Below are 21,502 nucleotides of genomic sequence, written 5' to 3' on the forward strand. Positions count from 1 at the left end.
GGCCCCATGTTGAGGGTCAGTGTGGCGGAGGTGTTGTTGCCTACCTTCATCACCTGGGGGCAGCCCATCAGGAAGTTTAATCTCAGGGTCCTTAACTTAGTGACGAGCTTGGAGGGCACTATGGTGTTGAACACTGAGCTTTAGTCAGTGAAAAGCATTCTCACATAGGTGTTCATTTTGTCCAGGTGGGAAAGGGCAGTGTGGAGTGCAATAGAGATTGCGTCATTGTTGTCTGCTTGAAACATATAGGTATTACAGACTGGATCAGGGAGAGGTTGAAAATGCTAGTGAAGACTCTTAACAGCTGGTCAGTGCATGCTCTCAGTATGCGCCCTGATAGGCTCGCGTCACTGGACAGCTCGCGGCTGGGTTTCCCTTTGTAATCTGTGATAGTTTGCAAGCCCTGCCATGTCCAACGAGCATCAGAGCCGGAGTAGTAGGATTGGATCTTGGTCCTGTGTTAACTCTTTGCCTGTTTTATGGTTTGTTGGAGGGTGTAGCGGGATTTCATAAAAGCATCCGTATTAGTGTCTCGCTCCTTGAAATCAGCAGCTCTAGCCTTTAGCTCAGTGCGTATTTTGCCTGCAATCCATGGCTTCTGGTTGGGATATGTACATACAGTCCCCGTGGGGACGATGACGTCGGTGCACTTATTAATGAAGTCGGTGACTGATGTGGTACATTCCTCGACCCTGTTTAGTGCACTACTTTTTTATCAGAGCATGCATAAGGAATAGGGTTTCACTTCAAACTTCAAACAAGACTTAGAGCTCTAAAAGTGTCAAGGTCATCGACATGGTTTATATTGGGACATCAGCCATTACGTAACAAGTGCTGAGCGAAAAGTCCCTGCTTTTGAATCCAAAGGATGTTGTTTGCAATGTCCATCCGACGTTCATCCACTGTCCATCCGACGTTCATCCACTGTCCATCCGACGTTCATCCACTGTCCATCTGACGTTCATCCACTGTCCATCTGACGTTTGTCTATTTCCTCCTGTTTTCTCCTGTAAATATGTATTGCTTAGCTCTCTCTATGCACAACAAGCATAGAATCAGCCAATGGGCTATCAGGTTGCCTGTAAACAAAACCGGATGCTCGGCAACACCAAATTCATGTTTCTTTCCCCGTTATACGAGAGCACTTCCTGTGACTGAAGTGACAGTAATGTCTCTTTTAAGGTTGGTCACTGGGCAGCCTGAAATAACAGTGTGCTGTGGGATAGAGTTACAGACAATGGGACTGAAGATAAAACTTTGATCAAAATTCCATAAGTTCTTTCTCACAAAGCTTGATTGAATCAGAGTGGAAATGACATACAACAAAAACACAGACAGATTTCCTGTATTACACATTTCAGTAGCGTGTTGCATTAAACTGGCCTTGGACCATTAATGATATTCAGTGAGAGATAGATAGGCCCACAACTGCAGTAACAGCGCCCATGGTAGTGTGTGTGTGATGTAACGTGCAGTGACAAACGACCTGCAGCCCACAGTGTGACAGTGATGACTGGGCTCTGCAGTGCGGCTGCTGGTTTGTGAAACAGTTTTCCCCCACCATCGAACCCCAGGCAATCTCAGTCAGGTCATAACAAGCATATAACTATGAATGTACGTATGTTCTCCTCATCCCGCCTTCAGCTTACTTTTGCATGCACACCAGAACACAAGACAAAAGGAACTATTCACTCGTAAAAGAAAACACCTAATGGGGTCTTTGCGATGATCAGGAAAAGAAACCATTCTTGACTATGCAGCGAGGGACATACTTTCTATTAGTTACATAGCCACAAAAGATCACACACTTGAAAACTGATCCCTCAGCTGGGTAGCAAGAGGTTTTGTGGATCTTGTGAACAATGATCACCTTGAATGTCCATACAGTCAGAGAGCCCACTTGGTAACAGGGCTGGTTGTTTGACCCCTGACCTCCAGGCAGCTCCACTGAAGCTGGAGAAACAGAACAGTGGAGGAGAAGAAGAGTACGGAGAGGTAGTGGGGGGTGACAACAGGCCATTGTCTGTGGGACAGTAACAGTTTCCTCATTCACAGCAAGCAGGCACAGCCCGGGCATTTACATGTGTCTAAGGCATGGGGGGTGCACATTGTGTAACTTCGAGACTGAGAGAAAGTGCATTTCTAAGGGATATTTTGAATTGTTCATAAATCTGTTATTCGTCCAGCATACACCCCTGCAACCAGACATGCTTTATTTACTTATTTGCTGGATTCAGAGTTCATTAGCCCAAAAGTTAACATAATTGTGCTTACAGTAAATGTTTTCCATTGTAAGTCTGTTTACATTGGTAGCCCATTGGATAGGAAATGTTTCGGGTAGAGGAGGAGAGGCACGCAACAATCTAAGTCGGTCTCCCTCGCAGGATGCATGTATGAGACATTCAGGGTGGGATTACAGGATGTTTGTTTCCCGCAGCTCACATCACTGAGTCAAAATAGAAGCGACTAATCAAAAAAATACCTTTCAACATAAATTGGGCGTCAACAGCCAAGATCCATTAAACAGTGCTGATGAAAGTCAGTGCCCTTCAAACTTGATATCTTGTATCATCCACCAGACTTAAACGGTGATATATGAAATAGACTATTCTTCAGTCACAAAAGCAGCACAGAAAAAAAGGTATTGCTGAGAGGAGAGCAAATATAAAGTGTAAAGCAGGTCTAACACAATGGAATGTCTGAGCCCTGAACACTGATCAGCCGAAGAAGAACTACTAGCCAGTGGAGTGGGCATTATAGGCACGAGCATCATTAACATGTGTGCACGTACTCTATCTGTCCTATACCCGCATTATTCTCAAATAGCAGCAAGGCAGGCAGGGGCGACATACGGCCATCCTAACCTGCATATCCCTTGTTATTGGTTGTGGTAATAAAACGTTTCAGATGGTAGCCTATATTATGTTAATTACGTGCGTAAAAGTTTGAATAGATTTTAAAGGACACATTGATTAAAACAATGTGGTAGCTTTTATCCTGTTTTAAAGTTGTAGCCGGTCAACATAAAATCGAACAATATTCCAATTGTGGAATAAAAACTTGTTTTTAAACAGCTAGGCTACGTGACATGGCGCACTAACCTAACCCATATGGAGTTTATTAAAACGCGTACGTGTGCTAATCTCCAAGCCGATATGACATTTTCCCCACTCACCTTGAACACATCACCATACGTGCCAGTCCCAATGCGATGAATTAACTCGTAATCATTCAACGGGTCCAAAAACGAGACTCCGATAGTGGTATCCATGCTTACAGACTGAACTGCGCCTGGACTCAAATGCACGTTTTTATTCATTCATGACAACAACACATCCAGCGAATCAACCACTGGACGCACGTTATAGTTCCAGTAAACCCTGGAGCGCAATACTCCACCACCATTCTGACAGGCAAATAGAGCTAATAGCCACAAATACTAGTCTTCTTTTCAGTCATTCATCTTATTCTAACCGAATCACAACTGGGGTTGTAGGCTGGGTTTCTGTATAAGTACGTTGTGATATCTCCTGATATAACACGGTGCTTTATAAATACATTTGATCGATTGATTATGCACCGTCGTGTATCCAAGTCAAGTGATCTCAAATCCCAAGTGTTTTCCTGATATATAACAAAATATTACCACTCAGGAAAACAAACAGGCAGATGCACACTGTACATCCCAGACATCGATGAATACCCCTTCATGACATGTGAAACAGTATATCCACAATATTAAAAAGAGAAAGAATATCATTTTAACTTATTTTATTATCTGCAGATAAAAAAAAAAAAACAAGTTATCAAGCAAAATACTACTGAATGTAGCTACCAGGGACACCTACAGCAATCCCATTGAAACAGTGTGTGGTCTTTCTGGTCACTTTCTATTGCCTATTGCAGCTCTGGCTCGTCTCAACTGAAGGCCACCTACATTAGAAAAAAAAGGCAAAGTATAAGGCAACAAATAGCTAGCATATAAAGAGCCAACGTAACAGAGTTGGACATTGTTACACAGTAATAGTCCGAATCACTTCCAGGGATTTCAATCAAAAAGATGAAAATTAAGATTCAAGGGCAGAAAATATAGAATGGAATTCAGACTGCTTTCAAACAGAGCAATTCCCCCATTCCAAAACAGGTTCTGGGACAGGGTGTTTTCACCATTACTTTGGCTTTACAGAGCTTCTACACATAAATCAGTGAGTACTCAAAGAGTTGATGTGCACTACTGCCCATTAGATCCACACAAAGTGACAGCAATTGAATGTTTTAACGACCTATGATACACAATCATTATTGAATCACAAGATTAAAAAGAATGACTTGGTTGACAAATCTGTTCAAACTTGATTAAAGTGACTTCCTCCACATGGACACGTGTGTCATGTTCTTACCGACCCTCTCATGACCTTAACAGGACTTATGATATGATTGCTAAAATAACCTTAAAAATAAAATAAAAAAAGAAGCTAATCGCTGATGCATCAGTTGTGTGTATTGCCTTGCCTCTCAGTCGGTCCTACAGTCAGTCTCCCTTTGTTTCTCTCCCAATGGAAACTCTAGCCTGGTTCCAGATCTGTTTGTGCTGTATAGACACTCCTATGACAATGACCATGGGAGTTGGCTATACAACACAACCAGACATGGGAACCAGGCTGGAGAAAGTTCTACAGCCAGAGTTGTCCTTCTACAGAGATTTGCGCTGGCGCTTCATGAACGACATGGTGTAGTCTCCCGACTGCGTGCTCTTCTGCCTCTTCATTTGAACCTGTGACTGGGCGGTGAGCTGGAGCTTGATGGCACTGGAATTGATCTTGGCTGCCGACAGCAGCTCCTTCATGCCTTTCATCTTCTTGCTCTGGAAGGCCACCAGGGGACCCATGCTGGGGGAAGGCAGCTGTTGGGCAGGAGAGGGCACCGGGCTGGGGGACTTGGCCTTGCCTTCTGGGTCTCCACCGCGGAGTCCTGAGGAGCGACGCCGCGTCCCACCCTCCCCACCTACTTTCTTGGCCTGGGCGGGCTGGGTTGGTGGTGGGACAGGGGTGGTGGGGGTGGATTGTGTAGGAGGGGAAGCTTGGTCTTCCAGTTTGGACTCACGTCTTGGCCCACGTCTTCGCCCCTCGCGGGGGTCCTCGCTGGATTGGTCGTCGTCGTCCTGGGGCTCCGGCTCTTTGGTGATGATAGACACTTTCTGACGAATCTGTGGAGGATGTAACAGTGAACAAGGATATAATAGTGTTTTAAAGGGTGGTTTGTGAAAACATCTAGTTGGATTAAATAGGTTATAAAGTGACTAGGGATGTCTTTAAAGGGATAGTCCAGTCTTGTGGTGGTGTGAATACCTGTGCGTCAAAACGACTGAGGGACTGGACCAGGTAGGTGGCCCAGCCCACGTGGAGGACGGGGGTGGGGCTTCCCTCCTCCCACTTACAGATACCGTCATAAAACCGCAACAGGTGGGCAAAGCATTCTGGGTCCTGGAGGGCCGAGAGGGCGGCGGCCTGTATGGGCTGGTCCTGAGGTGGAGGGAGAAGGGGCGAGAGAGGGAAGAAAGGAGGCAAGAGAGAGGGAAGAGAGGGGGGCGAGAGAGAGGGAAGAGAAATTAATGGAACATAGGAAGGAAATGAGTAGATAATAGATAGAGGAGGGAAGTGTGATGAATGGGGTCCATTCAATACATCAATGAAAGGCAGCGGTCATATGAGATATTATTAATGCATCATTCTGGGACATGAGATTAAAATGAGAAGTGGAAAATGTTTTATTCAGTTCTTAATGATGTAATGACTAGTGGAATTTTACCTTTTCTCCTCCCTCCCCTCCGCTCTCGGCAGCTGCAGCCGTCTCCTTCAGCAGGGTGGGGATGACGTCGTTGGCGATGTCGAAAAATTCCTTGTAGATCTCTTCGTCCTCGCGGAAGTAGTTGTAGCTGGGGGAGTGAGATCATCATAGATTGTTATAAAGCACATGAGGTCAGACTTCTTTAAAAAGTGTCAGTTCATGATGACCTTTCATTCAATCAATGAGGTTATGTATTTTCCACATATGGGGGGCGGCAGGGTAGCCTAGTGGTTAGAGCGTTGGACTAGTAACTTAAAGGTTGTAAGTTCAAATCCCCAAGCTGCCAAGGTACAAATCTGTCTTTCTGCCCCTGAACAGGCAGTTAACCCACTGTTCCTAGGCCGTAAATGAAAATAAGAATTTGTTCTTAACTGACTTGCCTAGTTAAATAAAGGTAAAATAAAAAGGGATATTAAAAGGTGTGAACACTTGTAGCCCTTCTTTTTTTTTCAAGAACCCAAAAACATGACAGAAAATACTCAAACGGCATGTTATTTATGTTGGTAGATCACACGCCATGATCCTTGTTGTCGTGACAGCCAGCCGAGGGAGCCGAGACTGAAGAACAATGTGTGAAACAGGAAAGGCAGAGAGGTAAAGGGAAGTCGAGAGGAGAGGGAATGTACCGACTTGCCTTTCTGGTGCACACATCCTAGAGACAGAAAGAGACCAACAGAGAAACAGGAGTAAATCGGCCCCGTCAGCTGTTCCCCGTGATCGGGTCGGTTAGTATTTTTAGTCCCTTCAGGCCGATGAACAGTGTTTAAATAGGAGTAAAGTGCAGGTTTACTGCCCCACGAGAATCAGAGCCAAGCCTGGAGGAAAGCTCCCTGCGATTGCCTGTCCCGAGGACATCGTATTTAGGCAACACACGCCCTGTTAGTCAGACAGAATTATGCCCCTAGAAGATATGCATGCAATATAATGAGTATAGTGTCATACAAAACCATAAGCTAGCCTGAAAGGACATGGTCAGACAACTTGTTCCAGATTTAAGTCTACAAAACGCTGTAATTAAGAGCCTAACGTTCCTGAGCGAACATCTGCTGCCCCCTACTGTCAGAAAGGTGATACAGTAACTGGTGTAAATTGTCCTCGCATACCTCAGCAAAAGATGGTCAACAGGGTTTGCCTCAGTATCCATGGTTTCAATACTAATAATTAATAATAATTTATGTAAACTTCGTTGTTGTTATATTTTACCCCCTTTTTCTATCCAATTTCAATTGTCTCATCGCTGCAACTCTCCAACGAGCTCGAGAGGCAAAGGTCGAGTCATACGTCCTCAAAAAACATGCCCCGCCAAACTGTGCTTCTTAACACTGCTTGCTTAACCCGGAAGGCAGCCGCAGCAATGTATAGGAGTTACCACCGTTCACCTGATGACCGAGGTCAGCCTGCAGGCACCCGACCCACCACAAAGAGTTGCTAGAGCGCGATGACCCAAGTAAAGCCGACCCCCCCCCAGCCAAACCCTCATCGTACCTGGACAATGCTGGGTAAATTGCGCACCGCCCTGTGTGACTCCCGATCACGGCCGGTTGTGATACAGCCCAGGATCCAACCCGGGTCTGTGGTGAGGCCTCTAGCACTGCGATGCAGTGCCTTAGAACGCTGTGCCACTCGGGAGGTGAAATTGGACTTTTATAGCCTTTTTCATTACATAAGCAATCAATAAGGCATTACATTAGGGAAGTTAAGGGACACTTAAATGAATGATGCCAAAGGGTATTTCTGTGGGCCAAACATACCTTTTTACCATAAAACACAGATAGTTGACACAGAGCAACAGTGGAAGGAGCATACAGAAGGTAGCTAAGCTTGTTGCTCCAGTAACTTACTCCTGCATGACCTGTGCAGCCTCGGCCCAGGCCCCCAGTGCCTCCCGGACCTCCCTGTGTCTGTAGTGGTAGCCAGCCAGGTACATGAAAGGGTAGATGTGTTCGTTGTTGTAGTACTTCTTAGCAGAGTTCACAGCCTGGAAAAAAATAAAAACACACATACTTGCAAGGTATGAATAACTCCTCAAAATGAGCTGATTAAATTATATCTCAAGGATGATTTTATTAGGATGACGTTTCAAATCAAAATGTCACCGCTTTAATGTTGGTGTACAGATCCACACACTCACTTGAAGGTGGATGGTGTAGGGGTTCTCTTTGCCAGGGAGGGGCTCCTGGTCCTCCAGGTCAGCCAGGGTGCCCATGGCCATGGGGTATCTGTGGCACAGCAACGGCAAAGAGCGACTTGGGTTGAAATGACAGAACAATAAAACATGCTTACTACAGAAAATAATTCATTTGGATGTAAACCAATAAGCATTTTCACCACAACACTTCAAAACTAATTTAGTATTTTCAACAAGCTTTTGAGATAAAAAAAATAATCACCTTTCCAGGTCTCCTCGCTCATAGAGCAGCCATAGAAGCCTCTGTGTAGGAAAAAGATCAGAGACCGAGGACAACACAGAGAAGCATTTATGAGGTAAATATAAACTACTGTTCCAGCCAGCTTGATGTCTTCGATGATGCCAACAGGTGCATTTTAGATGAAACTCTCCCCTTACAATATTCATTGGAATCACACTTATCCCCAATGTGCTGATGGTGGTCACACCTGTTGAAGCTGTAGCATCTCAGAGCTGTCAGTGTGCAGGTCCAGGGAAGGGTTGATGGCACACACCATGAAGGCCACCTCCATGTTCCTGTTACACTTCATATAGGAGCCCTTCAGGTACAGCCAGCTCTGGAGGACAGGGGGGAGATGGGGGGTTACGGTTGAGAGGTGTTGTACTGTGTTTACAAGTTCAAGGTGAGTGTGTGTAGAACAGCAGTTCTATGTAGTTGATAAGTAGCTATATTAAAAAGGTGTGTGAGTGCATGTTATTATAAGGTAATGTTATTGCAAGGGGTGGAAGTATCTCTGTACCTTACTTACCCTCTCGCCGACACCGGCGGCAACTGTCTGCCCCCTCCGGTCCTCATTGCCCTTGCCGTGCCAGGTGACCTCAGCGGTCTCCTCTCCGTTCTTGCCAAAGATGACCCAGGCATGGTCCTCGGACAGGGCGAGGTGCACATCCCGCAGCCCCAGAACCTGGCACGCTGCCACCACTGCAAATGCTACCCCCGAGCTGTCCAGCTTTGTGCCTGTTCAAAATAAAGAAAAGCAATAGGATTGAGTTAGTAACAGCTTTAGCCTCCTTCAGACAAAACAACCTTGTATTTTAGTCAAACTATACAACATGCTTTCCTGTTTGTGAACGATGGTTTTTATTGGGTCACAAGGGCAATACAATCACACAAAGAAATGCCATGACCTTTTCTGGTTATTTTGTCATTGTTTTCCCCACTTACACACCGTCCCCACCTATCCCAAACATACCCCAGGCGGACCCACTCACAATAAATAAATAATGCATTTTTTTAAATGCACACACTACCAGTCAAATGTTTGGACACACCTACTCATTCCAGGGTTTCTTTATTTTACTATTTTCTACATTGCAGAATAACAGTGAAGACATCAAGACTATGAAATAACACATATGGAATCATGTATGGAATCATGTAGTACCCCATATATTTTATATTTGAGATTCTTCAAAGTAGCCACCCTTTGCCTTGATGACAGCTTTGCACACGCTTGGCATTCTCTCAACCAGCTTCATGAGGTAGTCACCTGGAATGCATTTCAAAGAACAAGTGTGCCTTGTTAAAAGTTAATTAGCAAAAATTATTTCCTTCTTAATACGTTTTAGTCAATCAGTTGTGTTGTGACAAGGTAGGGATGATATACAGAAGATAGCCCTGTTTGGTAAAAGACCAAGTCCATATTATGGGAAGAACAGCTCAAATAAGCAAAGAGAAACAACAGTCCATCATTACTTGAAGACATGAAGGTCAAGTCAATCTGGAACATTTCAAGAACTTTGAAAGTTTCTTCAAGTGCTATGATGAAACTGTCTCTCATGAGGCCCGCCACAGGAAAAGAAGACCCGGAGTTACCTCTGCTGCAGAGGAAAAGTTCATTTGAGTTACCAGCCTCAGAAATTGCAGCCCAAATAAATGTGTCAGAGTTCAAGTAACAGACACATCTCAACATCAACTGTTCAGAGGAGACTGTGTGAGTCAGGCCTTCATGGTTGAATTGCTGCAAAGAAACCACTGCTAAATGACACCAATAATAAGAAGAGAGTTGCTTGGGCCAAGATACACGAGCAATGGACATTAGACCAGTGGAAATCTGTCAGTTGGTCTGATCAGTCCAAATTTGAGATGTTTGGTTCCAACCGCCGTGTCTTTGTGAGACGCAGAGTAGGCGAACGGATGATCTCCGCATGTGTAGTTCCCACCGTGAAGCATAGAGGAGGAGGTGATGGTGCTATGCTGGTGACACTCAGTTATTTATTTAGAATTCAAGGCACACTTAACCAGCAGGGCTACCACAGCATTCTGCAACAATACGCCATCCCATCTGGTTTGCGCTTAGTGGGACTATCTGTTTTTCAACAGGACAATGACCCAACACACCTCCAGACTGTGTAAGGGATATTTGACCAAGGAGAATGATGGAGTGCTACATCATATGACCTGGCCTCCATCATCACCTAACCCAATTGAGATGGTTTGGGATGAGTTGGACCGCAGAGTGAAGGAAAAGCAGCCAACAAGTGCTCAGCATATGTGGGAACTCATTCAAGACTGTTGGAAAAGCATTCCAACAGCATTCCAGGTGAAGCTTGTTGAGAGAATGGCTACTTTAAAGAATCTCAAATATATTTTGATTTGTTTAACAGTTTTTGGGGAACTAAAGAAAAACCCTTGAATGAGTAGGTGTGTCCAAACGTTTGACTGATACCATCTGTCCCCCACGCACACACACACAAAAGTTTGGGGTCACTTGGAAAAGTCCTTGTTATTGAAAGTAAAGCACATTTTTTTGTCCATTAAAATAACATCAAATTGACCAGAAATACAGTGTAGACATTGTTAATGTTGTAAATGACTATCGTAGCTGGATTTTTTAATGGAATATCTACATATCTTATTAGAAAACCTTCTTGCAATTATATAAGCACAGATTAACTGTTGTTCTGATTAAAGAAGCAATACAACTGGCCTTCTTTAGACTAGTTGAGTATCTGGAGCATCAGCATTTGTGGGTTCGATTAAAGGCTCAAAATGGCCAGAAACAAAGAACTTTCTTCTTAAACTCGTCAGTCTATTCTTGTTCTGAGAAATGAAGGCTATTCCATGTGAGAAATTGCCAAGAAGCAGAAGATCTCATACAACGCTGTGTACTACTTCCTTCACAGTACAGCGCAAACTGTCTCTAACCAGAATAGAAAGAGGAGTGGGAGGCCCCGGTGCACAACTGAGCAAGAGGACAAGTACATTAGTGTGTCTAGTTTGAGAAACAGATGCCTCACAAGTCCTCACAAGTTTTTCTAATGATCAATTAGTCTTTTAAAATGATAGAATAAGACATATGATTTGATCAGCCATGTACCCCAAATCCTACCTGTGATGAGACTGAAGAGGGATTGGATGTGGGCGCGGTCCTTAAAGTAGGAGCGGCTCAGGCTGTTCCAGATGACGTCAGACACCTTCTTCACCAGTTCCCTGCTGGATCCACCAGCAGGCCTGCGGTACTGAGACAGGTCCACTGCTCCCCGGATTTGGGCAGTAAAACGCTCACGTAGGGCCGACAGCATCCCTAACTCCACTGTAGGGAAGCAGGAGTTTGGACAGTCTGGCTCCAGTGGCTCGAAGCGCACCCCCGGGACGTTTATTGGTATGACCCGGTTCACGGCCAGGAAGTGTTCAACGAAGCCCAGGACCAATGAGAGAAGGGCCAGGTCCGGTTCGGGTTTACGGAGCTCCGCATCGAACAACGCAACCACACCATCGATCCCCTTTAGGGGGAAGTGTTTCTTCTGGGCTGAGTGTAGTCCCATGTCGAACCCTCTCCTCCGTCACAGCTCGCAGTCACTCACTAGGCCGGTGTGTCTTCTCCACTCTCAGCTGCAGTGATGTCATAGGGGCTGGATGAGAGCAAAGTGTAAATCAGTACCAGCACACACATTGAAATCAGTTATACTGTATTTTCCCCTAACACTCAAAGGCCTTTGTATGGCTTCTTTCACTTTGTGCAAAACAAACTGACCAGCCTAAGTGGGCGTGGCACAAATATCCATTCATTCAAAAAAAAGTAAACTAATATTGGGTACAAATATTGATATCTGATACAAACTGGGCTAACTCGCTAATAACAATGTTGTAAAATAATATCAAATCCAGATAATAGCATGATAGTTTAAATGGTTCCATTAAAATTTAACCACCCAACACAAGATCATAAAATTAACAATAAGCTATTAAGATTCATTTTGTCAAGAACAAACACTAAGGTTGAGGAATTTGATTGACAGGCAGGTGCAGTTAGCAACAATATGCAAATAGGCTATGTAATACGCCAAAGCTAGCCAGCTATGCTAGCAGGTATAATAGAAAAACATGCACAACTACATGAAAATACAACTATTATGTGTATTCCAATCGATTTACAAACCTTCCCGAACTCATAGCCCGCTCGTAAGCTTATTAATATTTCGAAAGAAACCTAATACGCACCCGTTAGTTCAATGCTACATCCACATGTTTTTGTTTGTGCCTTGCTTTTGCCGCGCAGTTCTATGACTGTATTCGGTCTGTTCAACTGTGTCAGAACTTTGGCGCGCCTTCAAATAGCTACCAACAATGCAGAGTCGTGCTTAATCGAAGATTAGACAGTTCAAAGTATTTGCAGCTCTACTAAGCTGTGCACCCGGCGCTCAGTTTAAACGTGTTTGAACGAGACCCCTTTTGTCCTTCCTTTATTGACTGGGCAGATGCATGTATGGAAATGTAGTTCAACTTTACACCATTGTTGCCAAAACGTTCTAAATAAGATCACCGGAGAAGACAGCGTTATAACGCGTTTATAAACACTGATGGCAAGTCTCGTGATAAACATTACATCATGAAAAGAGGCGGGCACACCCCCACATTTGTTTTTCAAATTAACGCATTAACGTTTTTCTGTAGGCAAGTCATTTTTTAATCACATTTTAAAATCACATTTAGGCATCCGTGAGACACAGCATTAAATAAAAATAGGCTTTAATTATAGGGCCTTAAATGGTTGGCAAACACAAAAACACTTCATACATGTTCATGGGCAAACTCATTTAGAACCTAGTCTGATCATCTTATATAATGTCGCCTAGTAGTTCCCCAGACAACTAGGTTAAGGTTAAGGCAATGTTTTATACAGAAATATGATATTGCATAGGCAGGGATGGGCAAAAATGATTAAATACAATTACAAAATACCATAAAGATCAAGGTATCAAAATAAATCACAGAATACTTGTATTTTGAAATGTATTTAATTGAAATACAGTTTTACATTTGCAAGTAGCAAGCCCAAACAGAAACAACATTCTCAGTAACAGTTATGTGTTGTGATATGTGTTGTTTTATCTACCTTAGTTGAATGCACTGACTTGAGTCACTCTGGAAAATAGTTTCTGCTGAATGACCTAAATGTATGTGTGGAAATGAACATACCAAAATGAACTGCAAAGCACACTGGGTATTATTATTGGCCTTGTTTCAGGGGGCATGTCCAGATGGAATACAGCTTTACCTAATTATCCTAACCTGCTACAAAAGTCAATTTTGACAAAAGCCATAGACCTTCCAGACAAAACCTTGATTTGGGTGGAGCTCATTAGCATAATACTTAGCATGCTTTGCGATTGTCTATTTTTTCATTCATGTATTATTAATTTACTTAGCAGATGCTATTATCACACAATAGTGCAATCAGACTTCTGATATCAATGCAGGGTGAAAGGGGACCACAAAATAGTGAACCGCTATAATTAAGAATAATATTTATAGTTTTTTGTATTTGGGAAATACAAATTACAGCTCTTGAAAGTATCTTGTTAAAAAATGCATTGGAGTGTAGTTCTGCCCAGTGTAATACAAATGACAAAATACTCGGAAGCAATTGAACTACACCAAACAAAAATATAAACGCAACATGGAAAATGTTGGTCCCATGTTTCATGAGCTGAAATAAAATAAATGTTTCATAAGCACAAAAAGCTTATTCCTTTCAAATTTTGTGCACAGAAGTCTCAATTTTTTAGGGAGCGCCCAACCGGCCTCAGAACCGCAGACCACGTGTATGGCGTCGTGTGGGCAAGCGTTTTGCTGAGGTCAACGTTGTGAACAGAGTGCCCCATGGTGGCGGTGGGGTTATGGTATGGGCAGGCATAAACTATGGACAATTAACACCAGTTATTGGACCTTTATTTAACTAGGCAAGTCAGTTATAAACAAATTATTATTTTCAATGACGGCCTAGGAACAGTGGGTTAACTGCCTTGTTCAGGGACAGAACGACAGATTTCTACCTTGTCAGCTCGGAAACAAGATCTTCCAACCTTCTGGTTACGAGTCCAATGCGCTAACCACTAGGCTACCTGCCGCACCAATTGCATTTTATCGATGTCAATTTGAATGCACAAAAATACTGTGACGAGATCCATTGGGCCCATTGTGAGGCCCATTTTGTTTTAAGGTATCTGTGACCAATAGATGCATATCTGTATTCCCAGTCATGTGAAATCCATAGATTAGGGCCTAATGAATTTATTTCAATTGACTGATTTCCTCATATGAACTGTAACAGTAAAAATCGATGAAATGATTCCATTTTGCTTTACATTTTTGTTCTGTATACATATTTCCAATATATGTAACAGAAATAGTGCCCATCTATGTGAATAGGCCTACACTTGGCTTTGCTTTTTGTTTTATAGCCTAAGCACTTTATAAGGCCAATTTACATTATCAAATTAGAAAACATAGGGTCATGTTTGCATAATAAAATGTGGTAGGTATTTTGCCAAAAACAGGCTATACATTTATAAACAGAATGGGAAAATGTTGGGTATAGCCCTTTAAATGAGCTAACGTCAAATGTCCGCCTTGTTTCGCTCTTTCGGTCCTGCACACTCACGGCGCTTCAGTACGTGCGCGTGAAGGTGCACAGGCTCGGTGACACTTGCACCCAGCTCTTTGGGAATAGGAGGAAAGTCGGAAGAAAAGGTTCATTTAAGGACAGCAATAACAACATTTATTCTCACCTTTACTGTGCAGAATATTGTGAAATTACAGGAAAATGGCAGATTCAATGACCCAGTCCGCCCAGATATCATCGTCGCAGGGGCTTGCCGATGGACAGAACTCTGTTGCGGCCAAAGACTCAAAAATGTCGGGTAAGACGGATGTCATTCTATGTTGCAATAGTCAACATAGAAATGCTGTTTAAACGTTAAGTAACACAGGTGCTTTGAAATAAAGTAGCCCGTTGCTCTAATGTAAGACCGTCAAAAAACAATGTTTTAGGACCGTGAAAGGCAGGTAAATTTAAAATGCTTAGCTCTACACTTATTTGTTCGTTGGGAAGGTTAACCAGTATAGTGTCCTTGTCTCTGTAAGCACTTGACATAGTCAAGTTGTTTAACAAGTAGTCCATACCTTGTGAACTGATGATTTTGCATTATTGTGGGCGTCAAAGGGTGCTAAATATCCTAATATTAGACGTCCTACTTGACCAACAAACACCCACCGCCCTCTATGGGATCGAACGATACTCCACTGACGAGAAATTGTTTTAGAACACGGTTACCACCTACCCGCCGTTGGTTCGAGAAACGCGCACCACTATTTGATGGCACACCAAACTAGTCTACTTGCTTTGCCAAAGTTCTCTCAACCTCTGCAATCCCGAACTTTGTATTAACCAGACAAGGAAACCGAACGCAATGCCACATTTTATTCTATATTTGGGCCACGGTGAAATGGCTACATGTTGCAGGGACTGTGATCTGCACTGCAGATTCATTGTTCCCAATGATTTGTATATACACTAGTTGACTGATAGGGGGCGCTGTTTTGAAGTCACCGTTCCTCTATCTTGGCACTCACCCATTGAAAAAAAAAATCGGGTATAGAAAGCATTACATTTACATTTAAGTCATTTGGCAGACGCTCTTATCCAGAGCGACTTACAAATTGGTGAATTCACCTTGTGACATCCAGAAAGCTATATATTAATGTATTAATTTCTACATTCGTTTTTGCCACATTTATTCTATTAGACACCATACTGCATACCTTTTCAATTGTGAGGTTAACAATTTTTTTCCCCCTTAAAGTATATGTTTTAGAGATTAATGTCTCGACTACAAAAAAACAAACACATGCATGTAATTTTGTCCTTGAAACATGTAAATGAAATACTGTAGAATTCCAGTCCTACTGGGGAGTTCCCATATTACCTACTGGTGGTTTCAAAGCTTCTCAATTACATTTTTTCCCCCTTTATTTAGCTAGGGAAGTCAGTTAAGAACAAATTCTTATTTTCAACGATGGCCTAGGAACAGCGGGTTAACTGCCTTGTTCAGGGGCTGGACACCAGATTTTTACTTTGTCAGCTCGGGGTCCAACACTCTAACCACAAGACTACCTGCCTCACATCAATACATGGATGGCATCAACAATCCAGGGTTTATATACATTGTTGATTGTTATTGGGCAACTGCAAATTTAAGGGAGGACCTCTTAAAGGCCTGCTGTTTTTTTCTGTTGCCAAATCACTTCCACATTGGTCAACAAAGCCATGCAAGAATATTAGTGCTTCAAAGTCCAATCCCTCTAAATTTGTTTGCTATGATGCATTGATTCTATGTTTTGTTTCTATTTTGTCTTTGGCTGCATGTGTCCTGTAAGCTATATGATTGGGGGGAGGAAAGTACACTGTTGTCTTTGCAACAGTCTTCAAACTGACAGTTTATTGTCCATTAGGGAAGGGCATTTCAAATAGTTTAATCCATCTATTCAGCAAACCATGTCTCACTAATTAAACTTGAAACAAGCCTCTGTTGGGAGTACATTTGTGTATTAGGCAATAACTTCCTGTATATTATGCAATATTGGCAAATACTTATGGGGCACTGATAGTAAAAAAAAAATTACACTGCCATACATGCACTCAACATATTCAGTTGGCCTTGCTGTTATGGTTTTTGTCATTGTTTTCCATTGTCTTTAATCTGTTTCTCTTTTTTGTTCAATTTGTTGGTGCATTGGGTGGGAAATTATTATTTTTTCTTCGGGGGGACTGTGGGGGAGGTCTTGGATGGTTGAGGGGCAGCTCTTTGGGAACTGAGGGGGAGATCTTGAGCAGAGCGTTGACTCTGGTTGCTTCTGTATCGCTCTGGGTGGGAGGCTGTTCGATGAGCAATGTTACGTAGTTGATGAGCGGCTTCACTGCATGCATATTGTATTTAATTTTTTTTAAATATAAAAAAATAATGTTACGCTAAAGTAGCCTAATCAGATGATCAATGTACAAACTGTTCTTAAATTGAAAATCATTACTTTATTGGTTGACCTACAGGTTGTGTGTTACAGGCTTACGTTAACATATGGTAAAGTAAGCAACTAACCATTTTTTAAATGTAGTTTACTGTATATAATTTCAAAGGCATGCCAAAAAGGGACCCAGCTCATATTGCCAACGGGGAATGCTTTTGTAATCTGTTCAAGGCTGAATACCAGTTATATTGCCTCAAGTGGGTGTGTCACAAAGGCATTTAAGAACTGGTAATTTTTTCAAAGGTGAGTAGTATTTACGCTTCGCTCAAACCGACCGCGTCGTTGCATTTTGGTACACCAGGATTACGTTAATTTCCAATCAAAGGCTGTGTTTGCCTTACGGCATTGCGTTGCAGTGCGTTCTGTGTGGTACATATGTTGGACGTCTCGAACGTATGCGTCAAACTGTATGCGTAGACGGCTTGACAGAAATGGTAGCAGAAGGTGAATGTTGAACTTTAGTTGCATACGTATTCAGATGATGCTGCGTACTATTTTGCGCAATGACTGTCGGTGTGTTTGACACGCTAGGCCAGTGATAACTTTTTCACTGTTTTTCAAAGTGTCAATTTAAATGTTTAAAAAAAACGAATCTCCAAGATATTGGGATTGCCTTGGCATTTTTCTGTAGTCCATGCTACATTGTCAGTTGTCTGTCTACCATTCTTTCATTTGTCCTTGGTCACACATACCAGATAGATGCCTGCAACTGCCTTGTCTATTTATCCCCCCCTTAACTCGGCTGTATGATTTAATGATGACACACAAGTCCTCGTTGGAACCTTGGTGCTACTGTCGTACAGTATCAATGTCCCGTGGCCAAGTTAATGTAGCACCCAGTCTGGAGGAAACCAAATGGACTTACAGTACCAGTCAAACGTTTGGACACCTACTCATTCCAGGGTTTTTCTTTATTTTCTACTTTGTAGAATAATAGTGAAGACATCAAGACTATTAAAATAGCACATGGAATCATGTAGTGACCAATGTGTTAAACTAATCAAAATATTTGAGATTCTTTAAAGTAGCCACCCTTTGCCTTGATGACCACTTTGTACACTTGGCCTTTCTTGCCACCTGAGGCCGGTGTTGGCCAGTCTCTTTTATGCCTACTTCATTCTCAACACACTTGAGTGACAACACTAAGGAAGTGACCATAGAGATCAACCTAAGATGTCTCGCATCTAAAAGTGCATTGAGCCAGTTGATTGTCAGGGTTATTTAGTTCATGAAAAGCACCCCCTGTTCTTTTGGATGCCGCTTCTCCGAGGTGATTGTGCAAGCTCCGTCAGTGGAACCATTTATCTAAGGTGGCATGGGTCTACTATTTTGTTGGGACTGTACAGGATAATTTGTTACAATGATTTCTGATTATCTCCGAAATGCTGTTCCAGTTGTCAGTGTTTTGAATCAGTGCTATTTTCTTTCTGCATCTGTTTGAATAGGAAGTTAAAATATTGCCTGAAAAAACCAAAGCAACTCCTGGACTGGAGATGCATTATTCAAACTCCGCAATATTGTAATTTTACTGTGTTATCAGTGCTAAAATCCGGGGGTCTCTGTTTTCATAGGCTATGGGCATTTTGATGGGGATTTCCACCCGTTTTCAGTTAGAACGACGGTCGAGGTCAGCAAATTGCAAGAAATTAATGTTTTTAGTTTGAAAGATGTGTGCTAGTTCAAGCTACACGAAATATACAGTAGTCACTAAGGATTACTTTAGACTAGAAATGTTATTATTTGAAATGCTGCATTTTGCAGAGTGGGAATTAACATTCGGCTGGTTTTAGCTTGACTGTTAAGATGCAGTGAAACGAATACAGGCTGAGGAATGATCCAGAATCTAGGCCAGTGCAATGAGGAGCCTGCAGATAAGACCATGGCTGTAATTTGTGAGAACATGGGGTACTTTTGGCTCCCTCTCCTACCTGCTTCTTATTTTCTCTCCCTCTCTGGCTGGCGCTCTGTTCTGGCAGACTATATAGTCTAAGGTCAGTAAATCGGGCTGAGGCAGCAAACTGCCCCCTCATGCCCCCCGGGGGGTTTGAGTGACTTGACTTTCCTCGGGATGGGACAGAAATGGCTGGTAGGACTGGGAATGCAAAGTTAGGCCCTCACTCCCCAATAGAGGAGCCTACATCCAGATCCAGTAGTAGAGAATAGGGTGGCATTGTACCAGAGCAGGTTCACTTCCTACTCATGTCTGCCGGTCATGAGAATGTTGTATCAAGGCTGGAAGTGTTGCAAACACGAGCTATATGAAGCCATGTTTAACCCTTGTCATAGACAACCTTAACTAGAGGAATGGTTAAAGTCTGTTAAAAATACACATTTTTCATCTTTGTCAGTCTGCTGAAAGGGAGTGGTTCTCTTGCATAGATCTTCTTAGATAAGTGACTCTCTAGAGGTTGTTTTTATGGACACTGTGGATACGTTTTCCATCTGAAATGGTTCATGTACTTGCATGCTACCACCAATGGTTTCAGGCTATTTGGAATTGTCAGCGAAAGAAGCAGAACGTTGACTAATTTTCTTATTGCAGGTGTGGCATAGGTAGATTAAGAGTCTGGGCGAGTCTTAAAGAGGCATGTTACATAGCAAGGGCTCGTCGACCTGATCAGCCAGTCTCCTACGTGACTCGTTTTGAGGCGACGATGACTCTTATTGATGAACCGGCTCATGAACTTTACCATAGGTCATACACGCATATACTGAGTCTACAAAGCATTAGGAGCACCTGCTCTTTCCATGACATAGACTAGGTAAATCCAGGTGAAAGCTATGATCCCTTATTGATGTCACTTGTTAAATCCACTTAAATCGGTGTAGATGAAGGGAAGGAGACGGGTTAAAGAAGGAATGTTAAGCCTTGAGAAATGGATTATGTTTGTGTGCTATTCAGATGGTGAATGGGCAAGACAAGATTATACAGTTGAAGTCGGAATTTACGTTGACTGTGCCTTTAAACAGGTTGGAAAATTCCAGAAAATGATGTCATGGCTTTAGAAGCTTCTGATAAGCTAATTTACATCATTTGAGTCAATTGGAGGTGTACCTGTGGATGTATTTCAAGGCCTACCTTGAAACTCAGTGCCTCTTTGCTTGACATCATGGAAAAATCAAAAGAAATCAACCAAGACCTCAGAAAAACAATTGTAGACCTCCACAAGTCTGGTTCATCCTTGGGAGCAATTTCCAAACGCCTGAAGGTACCACGTTCATCTCTACAAACAACAGTACCCAAGTATTAACACCATGGGACCATGCAGCCGTCATATCGCTCAGGAAGGAGACGCGTTCTCTCTCCTAGAGATGAATGTACTTTGGTGTGAAAAGTGCAAATCAATCCCAGAACAACAGCAAAAGACCCTTTGAAGATTCTGGAGGGAACAGGTACAAACGTATCTATATCCACAGTAAACCGAGTCCTATATCAACATAACCTGAAAGGCCGCTCAGCACGGAAGAAGCCACTGCTCCAAAACCGCCATTAAAAAAGCCAGGCTACGGTTTGCAACTGCGCGTGTGGACAAAAATTGTACTTTTTGGAGAAATGTCCTCTGGTCTGATGAAACAAAAATAGAACTGTTTGGCTGTACTGAACATCGTTATGTTTGGAGGAAAAGGGGGGATGCTTGCAAGCCGAGGAACACCATCCCACCCATGAAGCACGTGGGTGGCAGCATCATGTTGTGGGGGTGCTTTGCTGCAGGAGGGACTGGTGCACTTCACAAAATAGATGGCGGCATGAGGAGAAATTCTGTGGATATATTTAAGCAAGACATCAGTCAGGAAGTTAAAAGCTTGGTCGCAAATGGATCTTCCAAATGAACAATGACCCCAAGCATACTTCCAAAGTTGTGGCAAAATGGCTTAACGACAACAAAGCCAAGGTATTGGAGTGGCCATCACAAAGCCCTGACCTCAATCCTATAAAGCATTTGTGGATAGAACTGAAAGTGTGTGAGCAAGGAGGCCGACAAACGTGACTCCGTTACACCAGCTCTGTCAGGAGGAATGGGCCAACATTCACCCAACTTATTGTAGGACCCTTGTGGAAGGCTACCCAAAACATTTGACCCAAGTTAAACAATTTAAAGGCAATGCTACCAAATACTAATTGAGTGTATGTAAACTTCTGACCCACTGGGAATGTG

The 21,502-nt window shown here is 42.8% G+C and overlaps 3 protein-coding genes across 8 annotated transcripts in view; 1 reads left to right on the forward strand and 2 right to left on the reverse strand.

Moving 5' to 3' along the window:
* The window catches only part of LOC135516409 (mitogen-activated protein kinase kinase kinase kinase 2-like), a 32,739-nt gene extending 29,046 nt beyond the window's left edge, over positions 1–3,693 (reverse strand). For 2 of the 4 annotated variants that reach the window (XM_064940693.1, XM_064940692.1), the window contains exon 1: positions 3,176–3,650. In XM_064940693.1, coding sequence (XP_064796765.1) covers positions 3,176–3,319 — 144 coding nt within the window. In that variant the 5' untranslated portion in view covers positions 3,320–3,650. Of the gene's footprint in view, positions 1–1,870; positions 1,954–3,175 lie in introns of those variants that run through there. The other 2 variants (XM_064940695.1, XM_064940694.1) reach the window with 2 other exon arrangements.
* Positions 3,694–3,756: 63 nt separating this feature from the next.
* Positions 3,757–12,679, reverse strand: LOC135516410 (menin-like). 2 transcript variants are annotated; one of them, XM_064940697.1, is made up of 10 exons: positions 12,480–12,679; positions 11,368–11,890; positions 8,785–8,993; positions 8,464–8,592; positions 8,238–8,278; positions 7,979–8,066; positions 7,689–7,825; positions 5,809–5,935; positions 5,349–5,522; positions 3,757–5,206 (listed from the first exon to the last, which is right to left on the reverse strand). In XM_064940697.1, exons 2-10 carry the CDS (start codon positions 11,801–11,803, stop codon positions 4,694–4,696), a joined length of 1,854 nt encoding a protein of 617 aa, XP_064796769.1. In that variant the 5' UTR covers positions 11,804–11,890; positions 12,480–12,679; the 3' UTR covers positions 3,757–4,693. The 2 variants fall into 2 exon arrangements, with proteins under 2 accessions (XP_064796769.1, XP_064796768.1); XM_064940696.1 differs by having other exon boundaries at positions 8,776–8,993.
* Positions 12,680–14,906: 2,227 nt separating this feature from the next.
* The window catches only part of rtn3 (reticulon 3), a 37,012-nt gene continuing 30,416 nt past the window's right edge, over positions 14,907–21,502 (forward strand). Inside the window, exon 1 of one of the 2 annotated variants that reach the window (XM_064940699.1) lies at positions 14,907–15,181. In XM_064940699.1, the coding sequence (XP_064796771.1) occupies positions 15,085–15,181 (97 nt within the window). In that variant the 5' untranslated portion in view covers positions 14,907–15,084. The remainder of the gene's footprint in view (positions 15,182–21,502) is intronic. The other variant, XM_064940701.1, reaches the window with a different exon arrangement.

This window comes from Oncorhynchus masou, chromosome 27 (assembly GCF_036934945.1).
Source record: "Oncorhynchus masou masou isolate Uvic2021 chromosome 27, UVic_Omas_1.1, whole genome shotgun sequence".
Lineage (NCBI taxonomy): Eukaryota > Metazoa > Chordata > Actinopteri > Salmoniformes > Salmonidae > Oncorhynchus > Oncorhynchus masou.

Excerpts from the sequence above, each read along its gene's own strand:
- LOC135516410 (XM_064940696.1), bottom strand. The coding sequence starts at position 11,803 with ATGGGACTACACTCAGCCCAGAAGAAACACTTCCCCCTAAAGGGGATC. Across the intron at positions 8,994-11,367 it reads CCTCTTCAGTCTCATCACAG|GCACAAAGCTGGACAGCTCG; the intron begins GTAGGATTTGGG and ends TATTTTGAACAG. Across the intron at positions 7,826-7,978 it reads CCTACACCATCCACCTTCAA|GCTGTGAACTCTGCTAAGAA; the intron begins GTGAGTGTGTGG and ends ATTTTTTTCCAG.